Here is a 20,413-nt window from a genome sequence, read left to right on the forward strand (position 1 = left end):
CACGCCAGCAGGCACACAGAGGGGGTGAAACAGAAGTGCAGAAGTCTCAGTAGCAAACCCAGTTGTCCTGCTACACTTGCCTAAAACCAAGTCTGGCAAACGGTGTCCTGGCCCATTCTGATGGCTGCAAAGGCACACATGCATCCACACGTACACATTTAAGCACGGAAAAATCCTGAAGACGAGTTCTTTCCAAACTCCTACTGCTAGGTCAAAGTCCAAGCGCCTCCACCAACATGTCTCTAACAACACAGAGATCAGTGCCTCAATCTATGGAAGTGTTTTTTAAATAATATCTTCCTTATTTGATTTATATAAACACCATAGCTACACCTAAGGTGTATGAATACGTGTTTGATAAACATAGAAATGTTAACAGTGGAAGACAAAAAGGAGAAACAACAAAAAAACAAAAACCCCAAACACTTACTTGAAAAGACTCGGGATACCGATCACTTTCTTGCTAGAAAATAAAAGCTATATAACTTAAATGACTTTAAATAATTTTTCTGCATTTACTGAAGTCTACCCACATCAGCTCTCTAACACTAAAGTTAGAAATCTTATTTATATGAAGAGTAAAATGATTTTTAATGGGAACAAAAAATGCAAAACCGTGGAAGACTGTCACACTGTGTAGAGACTGTAAAATTGACGAATTTTCCTGTTTCCTTCAAGGATGATATCTGCGTCTGTTGATCTGTAGTTCAGAGAATTTCAGTTTGTTAAATAAAGTTGTCAATACACTGCATGTGCGCACATGTATCTCCAAAAATAACTTCCTTGATCAAAAGGAACTTTTTCAACTGAATTTCATTCACAATCAATCCTCAGAAAGCATCTTGCGTGCTTTCTCATGACTGGAATGATATCACAGTGTTGACTCTATATACAGAGTAGGATCTATTCCAGTATACTCGAGTAAAATAATTCACATATGGAGAGTAGTTCATTTTGATTTCATGACAAAATCGTCCATATTTTGAGTAGGCATAGCTGTCGCCTTCCTCGCAAACCACCTGTCAGAAAAGAAAATTTAATTAAAATACTGAGGATAAGCAGTTACAGAACATAATTTTGTACATTTAATTTACTTCCGTATTCTGAAAATTTCTTTTACGCTAGACATTTAATTTCCATACTGTATGATTCTGATAAATTGAAAACATATTCCCCTACAATTTATTTAACCATCTAAAACAGCCTACGTGAATTAATACCTTTGTCAGGATAGCACACATGAAAATCAGTGCACTTCATTCATACAATGAAGAACTGTGGAAGTTACCCACGCGCTGTTTACCCAGTACTTCAAACCTGAGCTGCACAAAGAGTTACCCCCGATCTAGGGAAGGAAATTCTTAATTAGTTTTTCCAGGCCAAGTTGGATATACCTAATAAAGACTGAAGATACATGCACATATCGCCTTCTAGATTCCAACTGATTGACTTGGAAGCAAATCCCTTGTGTGTTTTAGTATCAGCTATCCAACATCTTGAAGAAATCCCTTCACAATTCCTTCTAATGGCACAAAGACAGGGAACTGCTTGAGAGAGTCCAGCGCAGAGCCACAAAGATGATGAAGGGAGTGGAACATCTCCCTTATGAGGAAAGGCTGAAGGAGCTGGGTCTTTTTGGAGAGGAGGAGGCTGAGGGGTGACCTCATTAATGTTTATAAATACGTTAAAGGGGAGTGTCAGGAGGACAGAGCCAGGCTCTTCTCAGTGATGTCCAATGACAGGACAAGGGGCAATGGGTACAAGCTGGAACACAGGAGGTTCCACAAAAATATGAGGAAAAACTTCTTCACTGTGAAGGTGACAGAGCACTGGCACAGGCTGCCCAGGGAGGTTGTGGAGTCTCCTTCTCTGGAGACATTCAAAACTCGCCTGGAGGCGTTCCTGTGTGACCTACTGTAGGTGACCCTGCTCTGGCAGGGGGGCTGGACTAGATGATTCCTGTGATTCTGTGACAAATTCACAGAGAAAAATCTGTCGGTGGCTACCAAACACAAAAATATTTCCTCTGAGCAAGACTGCTGGAAAACATCTGTCTTGCCCCATCAAAACCCAAGATATCGGACTGGAACTATATCCTAGTTCTAGTATAGAAAGTATTAATTTATCTTCTTCAACACAGCAATTTGGAAAACACATCCATAGATGTGTCAACAACACAACAGCCTGTCTGCTGTCTCACTTCCTTTGGGAAGGAGTAAGTGCTGCAATCTCCAACTACATATCCACAGGCTTCCACTAGTTCAGAAAGTCTTGATAGTCTTTCAATACAAGTTAGACAATTTCTGTTAGAAAGCAAACTGAGAGTTTTCTTTCCAAGCCTCCTGAGACATCACACTGTTACCAACTTTCAGAAACAAACTATGTCAGTTTTCCAAGAAGAAAATACTTTACTTCTGTTGGCCATTCCACTACTTTTTCCAGAACTAAAAATATTGAACACTCATTTGTCTACATTTAAATGTATACACTGCTTGTCTTGTTACTTATTTAAATTACAGGCTTTTAGCAGAACAGATTTTAAGTGAAACTCTCATAATGAACTTTTTCCTCTTCTTAATCTCTCCACTGTAACTATGATAACTCTTTGTCACTTTGACAATCCTAATTACACAAAAATAGTAAATGACTGGTTTTGTGTACTGACAGCACTGTGTTGGCATTTATCAAAGACAGGCTCCTTGCATTGGATATTGTCCTTTGATGTTTTTTCCCCCCTGGTTTGACTGAAATTATCACTGCAAGCAACAACCACTATGAAAAGTACTGAGAGGTGTTCCTTAGGATGAACTGCTGAGTAACTGGGTGTTAGGAGTTAAAGGAGGAAGAAACTCAATCTGATATATAAAATCTAACAAAAACTTAAAAATCTGACAGTAAAAATACGCTGCAGAAGTTCAGATGAGATCAAGATTATGTGCCAGAGAGAAGCATGAAGGAAGCATGGAGATAAGAGATGCATGAATATGAGGAAACGGAATCATGAAATTGTAGTTAATTGTTCCAGGTGACATCTGAAGTGTGAAGAGGGAACAGGAACCTACTCATGCAAAAACAGATCTGAGAAGAAACTGAGAGGTAACATGTGCTGTTTATCAGTGATGGAGGTTACTTGCACACACTCTGTTACGATGTAACCGATATATGGTGTAATCAATATATGGCTACAACGTGGAATACTCACAGAACACATGATTTCAATGGCAAAGTAAAGAAAGGAAAAGGATAGATTACAGCAATGGTAAGAAAGATAATAGAAAAACAGGGACATTATCCTCCATGGATAAACTGCTCAGGAAAACTAATGCTGAAAACCAGTGAAACTGACACCAGTTATAGATTCCTGGGGAAATTAAAAAGTAATTCTCTAAAAACGTATCACCCCTATACTTCCCCAAAGTATATTCCATCCAAACATATCACACCTAATCACTTCCCCAAAGGAAAGCAAGTATAGAAATTAAATGCTTCCATCACAAGTTCTTTTGAAATGTGTATCATCAAAAGCAGAGCTTATAAAATACCTTATACAGACGACCAGCTTGTATTCTTCCCCAAGAATGGAATATAAGACAATATGCAAGAAACATATGTATGCTCCCGATTAAAAAACCCAAAACAACCAAACATTCAAGCCAACGTTTAACTTGGTACAGTTAATACACAACAGGCTGTAATGTCAAATAAATGCTTAATTTCTTTTTCTTTGTCAGGAAACCAATTAAATGAAGCTAACCTGTGACTGCTTAGAAGTTACTGGTGACTCCCTCTCTCCTGTTGACCTGAGAATAAGCAACCAAACCCTGAGTGAGTTTAGGGCCTTTCCTGCCTTTAGAAAAAGTCAGGACTTCTGCTGGATTCCCAGAAAGCAGATAAAGAAGTGGTAAATGAGATCACATTACAAATGCCATCTCATTCCCTATGTCGGCAGCAAGAGGAGCATTATCAGCATTCAGAACAGACACAGCATGGCAATGACTGCGGGAGCCTTCATGGCTATCTCCATAACCCTACAGATTATTCAAGCAATCTTTCTACCAACTGTGGTTTAAACTATTGGGGTGCTAACCTACCTGCACGACTGAACCGAATAGACTTGTAACCCTGTCAGTACTGTATTGAATGGCAGAGTTTTAGAAGAACTGAGTTTATTAATTTTAAAATTTCATCTCTGAAGCTAGTAAAGAACAGCCTCTGAGGCAGGGCTTTACTGCTTTTGTAATAACCTCTTCAGGTGTTAAAAGTCTTAAACATTTATATAGGGTTGAATGATAATGACTGGCAGAAAAGTAGCACAGCCAGATACTAACGTATTAGGAGGCATTAGGGCAGTTAAAGAATAGTACAGGGTAAGATTACAGATGTGTAAGAAACAGACTAACCAAAACTAAATTGATCACTCCTGCAGTTTGTAAGTCTCTGCCTACATGTCAATTACAATCAGAAAAATAAGATCAGCATCATACAAAGATTTACTTTTAAATGAATTATTTATGCATTCAAACAGTCTTTTTTTTCTTACGGTTACTTACATGACCATTAGCAATATCCAACAGATCTTTAACTCTACATCCTCTTACAGGGCCCACTTCATTGCAAATTGAATCTTCAATAACCAGAAAATTAGCTTTGTAAGATGTGAGTATCTTATAAATATCCTCTGCTGACCTCTTTGAATAGATCTGATAAATCTATAAATTAAGAAAACATGTTTAGGCAACGCAAAAATCAGTCTTAGATCAAATACTTGGCAGGGGGAGGGAGAGGCGGGAGGGACGACTTACCTGCAATAACAAAATATAGGTACACACCATGCTATAAAATGTTTGGATTTGAAATCTCCAAAACAAGTGAGGTAAAGGCCAGCTGAATGGGAAGTATTTGTCTCTGCTGATGGCAAGTTCTCAACTTATATGTCTCAAGTGGCCTGAAAAGTCTTCAGAAATAATATTTTGATATTTGTTTCTGTACAGAATGAAGGACTGATAATCTACTAGATACTCCCTTCCCTATTTGTTGGACTCCTATGTCCTCATTACTTCTAATATATTCTGCTTTTTATTTTTTTGACTCATTTCATCTGGGTGAGGAGGAAGACAGTTCTGTGAGATGATTTTAAAGTCAAGTATCTTGCTAGAGATTTCCATTTCCCTGCTGTAATCCTTGAGCACTCAAATACGTACTGAGAACTAACGTAGAATAGCAATTTTGATTTCTTTGCTAGGTAGTCACTGGGCAAGTTTGCTCAGCTTTGTAACTTTCTCCCTGACAAAACACAAAGAAAAAAATTTCTCAGAATCATTTAGAAATGACAGCCTGTCTCAAACTCAGCATGGTCACACTGCTCAGAAAGGAATCTTGTTCATGAATTTAAGAGATTATGTATTGGTCTTGTTATCTTTCTTTACAAGAAGTCATTTTCTCACCTCAGACTATAAACACTTTGGAGAAAAGGTAGTATTTGGAATGCCATTGCCAGAAACTGCTCCTGTAACTGCAAGTCCTATACCGGAGGCTGTGTTTTCATGCTGTGCTTTTGTCCCGCTTTTTGAGAAGTATCGCTAAAGAGTTTGCTTTTTTATATATATAAAAACAGGTGGCCTGGGCAGCACAGAAGAGCAATGGAAACATGTGTCATGAGGAATTAGAAGGTCATCTTCTCTGGAGTGTTACCATTTACAGTACTCCCACACATTAGATGGGCAACATCAGTCTTACATGATGGAACAGTCTATAAATCACCGATAGTACATACACATTTATGGAACTGGATACTCACATTTTCATTTCTTTTTAGAAGATCATCGTCATTATATAAAGGCAAGCTCGACACCATCCATCCGGTACAAAGCTTAATCACACCCATTAGCTGCGGGCTGCCTGCAAACACAGCAGCCACAGGAGCCTGACGCCTGCAAAACCAACATATGTGCCTGAGTAAAGGCTGCATTTCCCAAAACAGTGGTTTTAATTCTCTACACTGTGTGAATTTTTTAGGATGCTACAGGATGAATCAGAGCACACAAAGATATCATTGGGGGTCTAATTACAATTGGTGTTAACACTGCAGCGGCACTGCTTTCCTCACCAGGAAAAGCTCCGACCTGCAGCAACCGGAGTTAGCAAGGCTGGGCCTCCTGCTGGGGCAGGGGCTGGCGGCCGTCCTCCTTCCCTCCTCGCACCACGCAGAGTGGTCCCGGATCCAACTACTACTTTTACCAACCGGTTGCTGCCTTGTGGCAAAACAAGCTTGAGAGGGAGGGGAGGGAGAAGGAGAAACAACATGGTGTTATCTTGTAAGGGAAGGATTTGCTTTTATTTTCATTTGCTCTCTAGGACCATGTATTTTGTCAGCTATGAGGAAACAGCGTAATGATACAGAATAATGTCTACAATAATTATGTTTCTGGGCTTGGTTTCATCTTTTCAATATCTGTATTCCTGTATCAGTGAAAGAAAACAGCCATTGTCACACTTTATTACAGAGGTGGCGCAACTTTCCTGGAGAGAAAATTTGAGATAAAATTTTCTCTCTGATAACATGAATTTAAGAAAATAAACTGTAATAATGATATTCTATTAAAATTCCAATACATATATCCAAGTATATCCTTAAGAAAAAAAGTCTTTATTTTCATTAAAAACATGAACAGCTGGTACAAATAAGGGTAGTCAAATTGCTCTTAGCTAAGTGAATCTCAATGCAATTCACCATGATTAATTATGTACTTGAAGCATAATATATGCAGACTAATGTAAAAGCCATTAGGTACTTGGCATTATTCCACTTGCCGCCTTGAAGAGCCACGGCAGTGACAAACAACACACACTACTATTGACAGAAAGAAGAAATTGGCTGGAACACCATAATTACCAGCCTTGTCTTTTCTGAGGATGAGCAGGTTGACATGAAAGACTACATAAACAGAGAAAACAATATTCTAAAAAAATACTGTTAAAGGTAAGTTATCTGAACACAAGGAATGTAATTTTCAGAGTAGCACAGTTCCTAGTGACATAGCTCAAAGCTAGATTGAACGAGGCCAGAATCCAGTTCTGAAGCTTTTGGTGGGAAGAAAAACACTATCTTTGAAAATAACTTGGTTCAGTATTAGCTATGCATATGGCTCAGGAGGAACTATGTACATGCTACACCCTACGTGCAAGAACCCTTGCAGCCTCCTAGTCAAAGGGGAAGTTTCAGCCATACATGTTACACTGCACATATCTTGACTGAAGTATCTAAATCCTCACATTCAGGCATTTCATTTTACTGGCTCATGCACACAAAACTTTTGGTGTTTCTGTGCCCCACTGGCATTACAATCAGCATGAATCCTCTAATCCACTGAAAAGTTAGGGTGTGAAGAACCAAGTCCTAAGACGCCCACCTTTATTTGGAAAATAGGTCTAGTAATGACATTAAATATAATTTGCTTGTGTGGTTTAGGATGTTCTGCTCTTGAAATCAGTATTATATTTCTGTTTCTTTGCATGGGAATAATGCCAAACTTAAAACAATGCTTCTCCCATACATCATGGAACGACTTAGTAGGGGAAAACTCAGATTAATAGAGGTAGCTCCACAAAATGCTGAGATAAAAATACTCTGACATAAAGCAGTAAAGCAGAAATGTGGTACTTCATACTTACTTTATCCATGTCATAAGTTCTACTGTATCAGGATCATAGAATTCTTGCAGTTCTGAAAGCTCTGTCATTATCCTAGGGAAAAACTGACAGAAACATGTTTTGGTTATTTCCAGTTAAAAAAAAATATGTAGAGCATCTCATTATATTAAGGCCTTAAGAAGCACAACAGAAAGTCTTGAGTTTTCCCTCCTGCCTGGCATTTTTGTTTGAATACTTTGCAAAACACAGTTCACCTGTGCTGTCACCTGAGAGCAGGAGACCTTCTCCAAAACAAGTGTGTTAAACACAAGTTCTCATCTCTCTATTTTATTAGAATACTTATAATTAAAAAAAAATCTAACCCCCCCACTAAAAACCTACACAGCAACAACATTAATCAACTTTAACTGGCCTTAAACGCATCGAAACCATAGCTCAGGTTTTCCCATGCAAATGAATATAAATAACAGCACTGAACCAAGAAGCTGATAAATCTTTCACGGAAAATCTGTTTGAGCAGCAGGGGCTGGACTGCTGTAACGTGATGGAAAGTGGCTGTGCAAGCAGGACAGGAGAGAAGAAACTTCCTAGAATAGCATTATGTGAGTAATCTTCCCTGAACTTTCTTCTGACTTCACTCACTGAAGTGAAGGAAAGCACGCTACCTTGTAGAAGGATATCTTAGTTTATGCTCTTGAAAAAATTTGGGGAAAAGGAGGGATTCTGGGAAGTCAGACAGGATGTCAACTCCTTCAGACCGGCTCAGATTGCAAGCCCGCACCATGGCTTCCCTTTCCTGTTAGGTTTGAGGGGTGAATGAAGAACAGGTCCTTTATTAAGATAGGAGATTCTGTCAGTCCTTGAGTCATTTTGAGCATTTGTCTGAAGAAGGCATGGCTAGAAGCTCGCCAGCCTTGAGGGGCTGGAGCACATTCATGCTGATGTTACTGCTGAGTGAAAGCTACCAATGCCAGATCTTTCTGAAAACGATGAAGTTTACCGGTTATGCCAGACTAAAGGGACTACTTATTTTGGGACAGCTGCAGTGGAGAGAGAGCCGGAAGTGGGGGCCTGCTTTCAACTGAGAAGTCCACTCACCCTGGACAACTGAGCTGCCAAGTGACAGCAGTCTACATTCAGACATGTTAGGGTGGCACAGGAACAACTGCCGTAGTTTCGTACCAGGGCTGAAAGCTGCAGCAGCGCCTGTCACACATACACCTGAACTGTTCCCAGAACAACAGACAGACACGAAGAGGAACTGCTGCTGCCACCCCAAGGGAGAACCAGTTTTACTTATAAAACAGTACCCTTGGAAAAATCTAGTTAGATGAGGGACTAGGCCAGATTGAGGCAGAGCAGAAAGGTGCTGAGCTGTACACTCAGCCATTTACAGCCACAAAAACAGATGAAGAGCCTCAAGGCATTTGCACTGTCCCATTACTATTAATCAAAGTTTCCAAGCTCAGGGATGAGTTATGAACCTGGAGAGCAAACTTCACCACTGCTCAAAAGCAAAAGCTGGATCTGCAATGAATGAAGCCCTCTAGAGTCCAACCTCTCACATTGCTTTTATTAAAAAATAATCTGAAAAGGAATTATTTGCTCAACTAAACTAGTTTATCGTAATAGATTTCATAATAGATTTGCTCTTTTGAGCAATTGTAGCTTATTTTTCCAGGAGAATATTGCTCTATTCTCTCCAGAAGAATATCTGCACAGAAATGTAAAAAGAGTCAGATTATGTTGTAATCAAAATGTCTATTATAAAATAGACAAAATATAAACTATTATAAAATAGGTGTTACAAAATCTGGTAAAATACTATTGGGTCAAGACTGGCATTTATATTTAAATTCTGATAAAACCACTCAAACTAACTATTTTGAAACTATGTTAATATAGCTGAGGGTTACCCTTTGTGGAATAGTTCCCATATTTTTTGCACTTACAGAAGTTAAGAAATTTCCAGATACTCTCCCCGCTAGTCTGTCTGTGACTTGCAATTGTATTGGGTTGGCCAGGTTTTGGCACGGGGGGTTGTGCAAGGGTGGCTTTTGCAAGAAGCTGCTAGAAGCTTCCCCCATGTCCGAGAGAGCCAATGCCAGCCAACTGCAAAGACAAACCCGTTGCTGGCCAAGGCTGAACCTACCAATGATGGTGGTAACACCTCTGTGATAACATATTTAAGATGGGGGGGAAAACTACTGTGCAGCTGCAGAAAGATAGAGAGTGAAGAGCGAGAGTATGTGAAGACACCAAGATCAGAGAAGTGGGTGAGGAGGTGCTCCAGGCACTAGAGCAGAGATTCCCCCGAGCTGTGGTGAAGACTATTGTGAGGGAGGCTGTCCCCTACAGTCCATCGAGGTGACAGGAGTGTAGACGTCCACCTGTGGCCCATGGAGGACTCCACACCAGAGCACATGGATGCCTGAAGGGGGCTGTGACCCTGTGGGAAGGCTGTGCTGGACCAGGCTCCTGGTAGTACCTGAAGCCCGTGAAGAGAGGAGATCATGCCAGAGCAGGTCCGCTGGCAGGACTTGTGACCCTGCTCACACTGGAGCAGTCTGCTCCTGAAGGTCTGCACCCCGTGGAGAGCACGCCCATTGGGGCAGTTTGTCCAGAACTGTCAGCCGTGGGAAGGACTCCACACTGGAGAAAGTTTGTGAAGAATAATCTCCCATAAGAGGGACATCCAACTGGAGCAAGGGCAGAGTGAGGAGTCCTCCCCCTGAGGAAGAGGGAGCAGCACAGACAACATATAATAAACTGACCATAAGCCCCATTCCCTGTCCTCCTGTGCCACTTGAGGGGAGGAGGTGGAGGAATTGGGAAGAAGGAAGAGGTGGGCGGAAGGTGTTATTCTTAAGATTTGGTTTTATTTCTCATTGTCCTTCTCTAATCTGATTGGTTATAAATTCAATTTCCCCAAGTCGAGTCTGTTTTGCCTGTGATGGTAATTGCTGAGTGATCTTCTTGTCCTTATCTCAACCCACGAGCTCTCTGTTCTATTTTCTCCTCCCTGTCTAGCTGAGAGGGGGGAGTGATAGAGCAGCTGTAGTGGGCACCTGGCATCCAGCCAGGGTCAAACCACGACAGCAATAAAGAACTAAGTATTTATTTTAAACATGGCAACATCTGTAGCTTTTCCTCCCTGTAGTGTAGCATGTAAAATCTCTACACAGTGCTCTGCACGAAGGATTTAACTCCATTATAGTTTGATGGGAGCTTTTCAAACAGATTATCTGCATACGGCCTCCCATAATTTTCCTTCCATCTAACTTCACTCTCTCTCACTAAAACCATGATTGAGGCAACGTAGTTTTCAATATCCCACGTTTTTATTTGTCAGTATTTTCTTTGCTGAGTCAGTTCATATATCCAAAGCATAAAAACTGAATATAGTAACAGTAATCATTTAAACACCTCTTAATTGCAATAAGCGACTGCTAACAAATCGAGTTGTCAAATACTTCATACTGAAAAATGTAAACAGTCTAAAAAACAAAACAAATCAAAACATTCTCAGTGGATGACAGCATTTATTTCACTGTATATATTTCATTTCCCTAGGTATATTTCATTATATTTGCTCATTGTTTTGACTCATATTGTGCCTACATACAAAAGAAAAGCCACAAAGGTGCTTTTCTTACCTCTTTCCACAAGCTGAATCCAATTATTGTGGGAACTGCCATACTTAGAATAAGAGCCTAGAAAATATACATTAGAAGAAACGGATTATGCACCATTCTCCAGCCTTGGACCATTTGTTGATTCAGGCTACCTTTATGCCTGAAATGTTCGAGTGACAGTAAATTAAACTTTGCAGTCCTCTACCAAGCAAAAAACTCCCCACAAACAGTAACTTGTCTAATTTAGCAGGCAAAAACTGATCCACAATAACTTTACCATCAATATTAGGGTTGGTTAATTACTACTGAAATAAAAAACAATGCAATATGCACACGATGTGGGGAACAGAAGAAAAGTAAACACCTCACATACAAACAACAAACACAATGAAATAATCTGAGAAAGGAAAAAAAAGTACGAAATAAGCATTTCAAACCTCTGACGTTGTTGATGCTTTTGTTTAAATTAATATTATTGATATACAAAATCCAGAAACTCATTTTGCAGCACACCATCATTCTAGCTGATAAAACTTTTGGTTTACAAGGAGAAAATAGCTCACATGGTAGAAGAAACACATTTGGTAAGGAATGCACACAAGACATTCTCTTTGTATTAAGCTATTAATGCATCTACAGTGTTAAAAAAGTGTTAAAAAAAAAAGGCAAGTATGTGTGGCAGAAAGCACAAGGTGTATAAAATACTGTGTTTACCATGTACCTGAGCGTATTATTGCTCTTTGATTGGAAGAACACTGTCAATGCTTCTGATGCAATAATGTGTGGCATTTTCACAACTGACATAGCAAATTTCTATGTTTAAGTATAAAATATTTATTCCTATGAGCCTCTGGAAATTAAGGTAAGCAATTTCTTATCCATATTTTATTAGTTAAACAAATGCACAAAGCTGCTAAAAAGTACACAAAGCAGCTCTCGACATATTAATAAAGCTAGGGTTGGAAGTGGACAGTTTGTGATGTAGTACAAGCACATTCTGAATAACACCACTCTACTGTAACAGCCACACATGAACAAACCTTATGCAAAGTAACTCCACTTATGGTTTCCTATGAAGGAGCTTTATTCTCAGCAATTAAATACACCTAACTATCACATTTTTAGCCTGGTTTCCTAGTGAAAAAAGGCTTATATAAATGTTTGCCTATACTTTTTCTCCTGCACTCCTAAAAAGCACATGATATTCTTGACCAATCTCAACTAAACGTGACAGCGAGTCTGAGGTCTTCAAAATTTGTTAAAAGAAACAAAAACAGCTGAGTGAAAGAGAGAGAGAGATGAAGAGAGTTCAGCTTCTTATGACGAAAGGCTGTAGCATAAACATGACTTTATCACCAGGTACCAGAGAACACATGAAAGCACGATATTAAGAACAAAAGCAGACTGTACGAGATCCACTGCTCACCGAATTACATGTTTTTTAATGGGTTCCTCTACAGGTCTTAGGCAATTGTCATTTGAAAAGTTACACGCCTGCTAGCTGCAATTCCCAAGACTTTGGCAACAGAAACTCACCAGTAATATTGGGTGCACGGCTTTCAGTCGAAGCCACTTGAAAAGTGTCATCCAAAGTTCGGGAGAGCACACACCAAATGCAGCAAGCATGCAAACATAAGGCGTCCATAGGTATTTCATTCTGAAAAACATCGCAGTAACTTAGTTGGTACTCTGCCCATGCCTCTGTATTCAATCCATTTACAAAAACATTCAGATTTTTTTCATATGTCAAACAGAGTCTGGGTGTTCAAGCCATCTGAGATCAAATTTGATGGCACTGAAAGGTAAACCAAGGAAATCTCTAGCAGAAGAGCAGGCACCTGGTTATCTGCTGCAACATGTAGGAGCAAGATCCAAGGTAAAAGATGACAAAATCCTTCACAGAGTTCAGGGGAGGATGAAAGAAAAACAGAGACTAGGTAAGTCACTTGGCTGTTGCGGTTTTCCAGCCAAGTAAGGACAAAAAAACCAGCTATTCAGCAAAACTGTACAGACATTGTACCCTAAGGGAGTTCCTGAAGAAAGGAAAGGAAAATTTTAATAAACAATTTATGATTTGCTGGTATTGTCTGCCTCTTAAGCATAGTCTAGTCAAGTTAAAACAACTACATGGTAACATAACAGCCTGATCACTTTAAGAATTTGTGAGTATTCAGACTTAAGGCCGGTAAGTGCGATACAAACACAATGCCACCTTCAAGCTGATTCAGCCACGAGCCAAGATGATGTCTTCCAAACACTAACTTCTGTAGTTTTAAGGACTAACACGATACCTACGGAAATAGTTTTGCTACTGCTTTAACATGTCAGGCAAAGGTATACTTCATGCTAGCCGAGACCCAAAAAGATGGATAAGACCTCTCCCACATTCCAATATTCCAGAACATTCACTGTTTATCAAAACACTACACAAAATCTTGCTAGAATACAATATTAAAATTACAGCAGTTCTACACTTTCAATACCTTAAAGAAAGTGATTAAAATATGCTTCAACTGATGTATTGGATTTTGGCTGCATTGAAGCTTGGAAAACACATTTAAGAGACAAGCACAATTCATCATATACATGTATCCAATCAAAATGATCTTTACTCTTTCCTCTACTAATTAGTACACTATATGCCAAACACATTTCTGAAAAAGGGGGTGAATGGTGTATCATGTCCAATTAGGAACTCTTGTTGCTTTCAAAAGAGATACATCAAAATCAGACTTACCCTTCCAAACACATCGCTAGACAACCAAGTAAAATTGTGTGAATTACATGATAAACTATTTCTGGCCTCTCTCCAATTCGACCATCCTCAAGTTTAACTGTCTCTTTCAGTGGTTCACCACTGCAGTTGGAGAAAATGAGACATCACTTAATTCAGACATTATCTCAGGCAAAGGTGCCAATAAAAATATTTTTATCATTGTTAAGTCAGCAGCACACTGATATCATTCTATGCCCCATCATACAATATTGTTGCACTGCTTGTTTGGGATTTTTTTTTGTACTTCATCAATAATCTATCAGTACTCACTGTCCCTTGGTTTAGACTGTAACCTCTCCAGAGCAATGGCTGTGAATTAATGCAATGGGATCACTGCCTGTGACCGTATTTTAAGTTAATTCAGCACGAAGAGACAGTCTAATTTAAGAGCATGCACACTCTGCAAACATTTAGATGAAGCACGCCGTATATACATCCTAACTAAGTTTCCTCATACCATTAGCTTGGTGAAGAATTATGGAATCTGTAGGATGATAATCATCTATGGAATTTGTATACCCTTTATGACAAAGTTAACAAAATCAGATTTTAATCACATTATTATAAATTCTAGTAATATGAATAAAAATCATAACCAAAATCTTACAACATACATTTTTCTACAAATGAGACAGGAAAGCACACAACAGACAACCATTTTATTCTACCACGATGCATTTTCTAGTTACAACTTTATAAGCTTCCTCATCACAGAAGGAAAAGTATTTGAGATTGACTGCTTCAAAATTACTAAAAAAAAATTTTAAAAAGGGGGGGAGAAGGTTTATTCTAAGCTTTAAAAAGCTGTTGAACATACTGTAGTCACTGCTCATTACAAGTAATTAGTAGCTATTTCAACCACTAGCAAAAAATCAGAAGTTTGTTTCATTGTTTGAATGTACTATCACACATCCAACCTGACAAACATTTTCACCTACCACCACAGTCTTTATCCATTAGAAGTCTCAGTCCTTGAAAAAAATCTGTTGATTTTTGCTGCAGACAAGTGAGAAATCTGCCCTAATGCCTGAGCAGTTACACCATTCATCTTCTACTAGGAAAAGATAATTTCGTAGCCACTGAGCAAGACAAGTTTTGCTAGGACCTGCAGCATTGCTGAAGTGTTCTTAGCGTTTTGCAGCATTCTTAGTCTGTAAACAAAGAGCCCCACTACCCCTTCCCTCAAGGGAACTGTGAATTTCTGTGAAACCACATGTAACCGAGTCAGTTTTACTTCAGCTCTGTTCTGAGTAGAAAAGGCTGATGGATCTTATCACTGTTAACAAGAGTAAATCTGAAATCCTCCCAACTCCACCCATGCCATCCTTCACAGTCAACCAGAGAAATAAATTCTCTAGCAATGACCAGATAATTTGGCTGTTGGAAGGGGAAAGCGGACAAAACATCTTTGTCCCTGGCAATGGGAAGAGACTTAAACATATTAGAAAACATTAGCCAAAGCTCTGCAGGCATTGCACCTATGGGGAAACAAACCAATTACAACTCCCTGTCCTGACTGGAGAGATTCTCAAGAATCTCCTCACTAAAGGACTTTCTTTAGGAGCCTCTGGTGGGCTTTTCCACTGAGGCTCACACCCTGGCAAGCTCAGTTGTCCAACAAACATGTTGACCATTCATTTAGACACCTGTGAATCTTATTTTTAACTTATTTTTCAGTATAAGTAAGTTACTTACCAAATTCTCCTAAAAATGACCTGAGTTACCGAAAAAAGGCAGATAATTAATACTAAAATATAGAAAGGCAGCAGCGATGACTGTGTCAGTCGCAAAAAGAAGTCTTGGGAGGGTGCCTGAAGAGATTCTTGACAGAGGAGCCAATTCATTGTAAAATTCCTAGTAAGGAAAAAATATCCAATTAAAACAACAACAATACCCCACAGACCAGAAAAAAAACCCAGCACACAACGAATCACAGTTTAAGCTACTCATGTCATAGGACGCTATTTGAAATTAGTCTTCAAAAAGTTATCTTTGTATCATTTGAAGTCGCTTTCCAAGTACTCTTTAGAGTAACTGTCAAAAACTTATCTTCGAAAAGAGAAACTTTGATCTGAAGTGACCAGACTACAACCCTATTATATTACAAATAGCCAGCCTCTCATACAATTCCACTACGGGGACCACAAAGCACTCTGTTGTCACAGTGGCTTAAGATTTTAGAGATATTGATCCAAGAAGGTAAGCTTGTCCTCGTTCCAAACAGGGAGATGAAGAAGGTAAAGTGGTCATCTGAGATCACAGACAAGCCCAAGCCACTGCCAAGAACAGAATCCTTAATGCAGAAACTAGTTCTGTAGCTGAACCCACTCCATTCTTCTTTCTCAATTAATGAGCAGAAAGATTATATACTCTGCCGAGAAGCACTATCAATGGCTATTTTCAACTGGAATTGGTGCAGCATGTGATGCTGTGAATGCACTCTTGTCTAATTTTGTTATGCTTTCCTCCCTCTTTTTTTTCTTTTCCCCCGAGGGAAGACCAGAGAACTGAACGACTTTGAATTAGACAGAATCAGTTTAAAGATTAACAGCTGGGCACGTCCAAGCTGGTCTTAAAAGACAGATCTTGAAGCTCTTGTGCTGCAAACTGTAATTCCAACCCACAGTTACACAATTTTCTAGGAGTAGTTACAGTTTGTCTCAATCATTGACTTCATTGTGGAGTCTGACAGCCTGGAAAGTAACATTTAGCAAGTCCCCAGATTTAAAAAAAAAAATATATATAAAAATCCATAATACCCAGTAGTTGAATAAACTGAAATCCAGACCAGGAGTCCGTTCTTTTCTTGAAAAACATTTAAGAATGCATATGTATGTATGTTAAAACAGTGGATCTTCATCAATGTCATTATATCTTGTCTTCCAAAAATTTCCCAACAACTCCAATTATGTGTGATATCATTTTCGACTTCTTGCCCTGCAAGACTGGGAAGTAGTTCTGTAAAAGAAATGCATTCCCAGGAAAGAGTCCCAATTCCTGCACAGAATTGCAAGTCTTGGCTTGGGTCCAGGAGGTGTCTCAGTCCTTACCAATACTCCATTTGAAGTTTTTCAGAAAATCTGTAGCCATGATGTCCTGTTCTTGTAGACTAACATTCAACTCTTTTACAGATGCAAACAGTTCTTCTCAGAATCACAACAATTCCCTCTGGTTTTTAAGTTGTCCCTTTTCACAATTTCTTCCAAAACACTTTTTTTCTGGGGGTGTTATCCTTACAGAACTAAAACCAAAACCCCACACAACCCTGCTTTGAGATAGTTTTGACAGTTCATTACTCTTTTCAGAGTCCTTTCTTTTCCAGGCCATAAAAAGTTAGTACTAACACCTTTACCCTATTATCTTTGCTTTCAAGTCTTATTAGAAACACTAGACAGGGTACAGGTTTTTTTGCTCTTCAACATCAGAAGAAAACAAAATCTATGAAGTGCCTTCACCCTAAGGCATGAAAAGTATTGAGGTGCCTCAGAAACCTCAAAATCCTGAGTAAATTCTGTATATGCATAATTTTTTTTAATTCAATCTTAAAAATAGATCACAAATAGAAACTGTTTCCGTAACTCCTTTATAAAATTCTCACAAGCTACTGAAATTATACAATTCTCAGAGCAGTTTGGATATCTTAGAAGGTGTAAAGAATTAAAAAACTTACTTAGTTGTGTTTAAGCCAAGTTTTACTTCAATGAACTTCAGCAAATGCTCATTTTCTTTATGAGGAACAAACATCTGAAAATTAGTTTAGCAGAGAAAAATCTTATGAAGTGCTGGAAATGGCTTTCACACAGTCACTTCATTCAGATTATAAAGTGGAAGGAAACAACTATTCAAGATTTAGTTAAAAATAACAAACTGGATTAAGTGCGCCGATTGAGATACTGGTACAGTATTGTAAACCTCCACCTAAATAAATCTATATTTAGGATTTCTTTGAGAATATCATCCCCTTCATTTCATTCATGTACCCCAACAGGAGTCAAGTGAAAAGTTGTCAATACATTGTCAAAGGACTACCAAGAGGTGTAAAAAGGATCATCAAAAATGGACACAGACTTACGCCCAAGCAAGCCAAAGAACATTGTGTTTGGCTCCGCTAAACAACAGGACTGCAGCCTAGCAAAAGTTATGAGCGTTTGTGATCTTCACATAAATTGTTTGAGCAGTCAAAAAGTTCTGTGTAGTGTCTATGTAATTTAAATCATATTTTTCAAGGTTAGGTTTTATTTTCTTGGGGATACAGCAAGGCTAGCCATTCTGAATGGCACAAGAAGACAATGGAATCTGAGCATTCTCTCAAACCTTTTAGGGTTCACTAGCTTCTTTATTTTCCAGTCAACACGGTTAATTAACACAATCAGTGTGTGTTTGAAACACAGAGGAAAAGCACTATACATTATGCAAAAGAGTAAAGCCAGCAAGATGAGTTGCTAATCAAAACACAAGACAAACTCCATCGTGCAATTTCAACTCCTAGCTGACCCCTACATTACGTGAAGGTCTCTGTTCCCATGTTCTAGTTGAAATTTAATTGAAAGTTAACATTTACCCTGAGACTACTCATACCCGTTCCTTGCTGTTAGGTCTTCTCCATGCACACGAATTTTGCTTTAATATTCAGACCAGTTTGTAGAGGCCATCCAAGTTATAACAAAAAACACATTTACAAAATAGCTGGAGTATGATTTAAAGATAATTTCTATACTATGTTTTATCCTCAACCCCAAAGACCAAAACCCCAATAAAAAGCAGATGCTTGAGTTTTTAAGACATTTACATAGGTACAAAATTGGAGCACTAAAACTTGAGTAATTTGCTATGAATTAAGTTATGAACTCTGAGATCAATAAGACAAGTAACACTTCAAAAGATTTTTCCAAGATACACCTGCAACTTTCCATTGAATTTTGAAAATTAAAACAATTTTTTACAAAGGAATCTTACCTTTAGTAAGAAGTTTAGTGTCACTGTTATTGTAAGTACCAAATAAATGTATATTATTTTCAGCAATCTTGACATAAATGTACCTTTTTTCATGTTCATCTGCAAAAATATTTTAAGAATGCCATATCATTTGGAGCTCAGTTTAAATCTAAAAACTACACTCAGAGTGAGAGAAGAGTCTCGTTACCTGAAGGCATTTAGAGAGCATAAAAGCTGCTACAAGACTCAGTAATGGTGACACTAGTAAGGCTGAATTTTCAAACTGCGAAAGGTACCCCAAGAAGAGAGAGAACAAGTAGATTTTGTATACTTCATGCACCTGTTGAAGAAACAAAATAAAACACAATGAAATAAAATTGCAGCAGATGTACATCTTGCTTTTTAGAGCAGTAGATAGCTCATTACATTGCTCTGTTAAGCAGAGGATTAATGGATCTCTATCCTTCAAGTATAGCAAAAATCTAGCATGGTTCGGCTCCGCAAAGTATTTTACATCAAAATGATCCCGGTCAGCCTCACTAACTAGCCCACAATTACTTCATTATAATTCTATAAAAATGCCAAAAGCAGTAGTATCTTACAAGGTCTCCCCATTCTGTAACACTTCACTGTGATGTAGCATGAAGCAGTAACCACAATGGAATACTATGAACACACAATTTCTGTGACTACCCTGCACTTGTACTTTCCTTGCCCTTACAATAACTTGCTCACTTCGCCTAGCTCGGGAACACAGACTCTTACTGAGAGTTTCTGTTATTCACTAACTGATAAGCAGATCTTAACAAACCCCAATGCATGACTCTTCAGACTTTTAGCAAAACACTTGTCTCATAGAATCACAGAATCATAGAACAGTTTCAGCTGGGAGGGACCTTCAAGATCATCAACTCCAACCTTTTCCTAGCCCTATGAACGCCACCAAACCATGTCCTTCAATGCAACATCTAAATTTCTCTTAAACACCTCCAGGGATGGTGACTCAAACACCTCCCCAGGCAGGCTGTTCCAATGCCTGACAACCCTTTCAGTAAAGAAATTCTTCCTAATGTCCAATATCTGTTCCTCTATATTTTTAGGACCCTGCTTTCCGCTGCTGAGGAAAAGGAAAAAAAAACAACCGAACGAAGAGGACACTAAGGAGAATCACACACGGTTTGAAACGGAAAACTAGAAGGCACACACGTACAAAGTAGATTATAAACCACTGCAACACGCAGAGTAAAAACGCCTTATTGTTGCAACATTTCTGAGAATCACCGTGCAAAATAAATTCAAAGACTTTCTTGTATCGAACAATCAATTGGCCTTCAGCATCTGTTTCACCAGTCTATTTATCGGCTAAATCAGTACAGAGTGGCCCATTCTGGGGGAGGTGTGGCTGGAGAGCTGCCTG

At 38.8% G+C, this 20,413-nt stretch overlaps 1 protein-coding gene across 1 annotated transcript; it reads right to left on the reverse strand.

Moving 5' to 3' along the window:
• Positions 1-737: 737 nt before the first annotated feature.
• DPY19L4 (dpy-19-like 4 (C. elegans)) lies at positions 738-19,336 on the reverse strand (the record flags this gene model as incomplete). Its single annotated transcript, XM_009870130.1, has 11 exons — positions 738-1,019; positions 4,551-4,709; positions 5,798-5,930; positions 7,672-7,754; positions 11,307-11,363; positions 12,822-12,942; positions 14,023-14,142; positions 15,757-15,915; positions 17,732-17,805; positions 19,018-19,116; positions 19,205-19,336. Coding segments are annotated over 11 exons (1,302 nt in total), but the record flags the coding sequence as incomplete, so codon positions are not given.
• Positions 19,337-20,413: the final 1,077 nt, after the last annotated feature.

Source organism: Apaloderma vittatum, unplaced genomic scaffold (assembly GCF_000703405.1).
Source record: "Apaloderma vittatum isolate BGI_N311 unplaced genomic scaffold, ASM70340v1 scaffold25675, whole genome shotgun sequence".
Lineage (NCBI taxonomy): Eukaryota > Metazoa > Chordata > Aves > Trogoniformes > Trogonidae > Apaloderma > Apaloderma vittatum.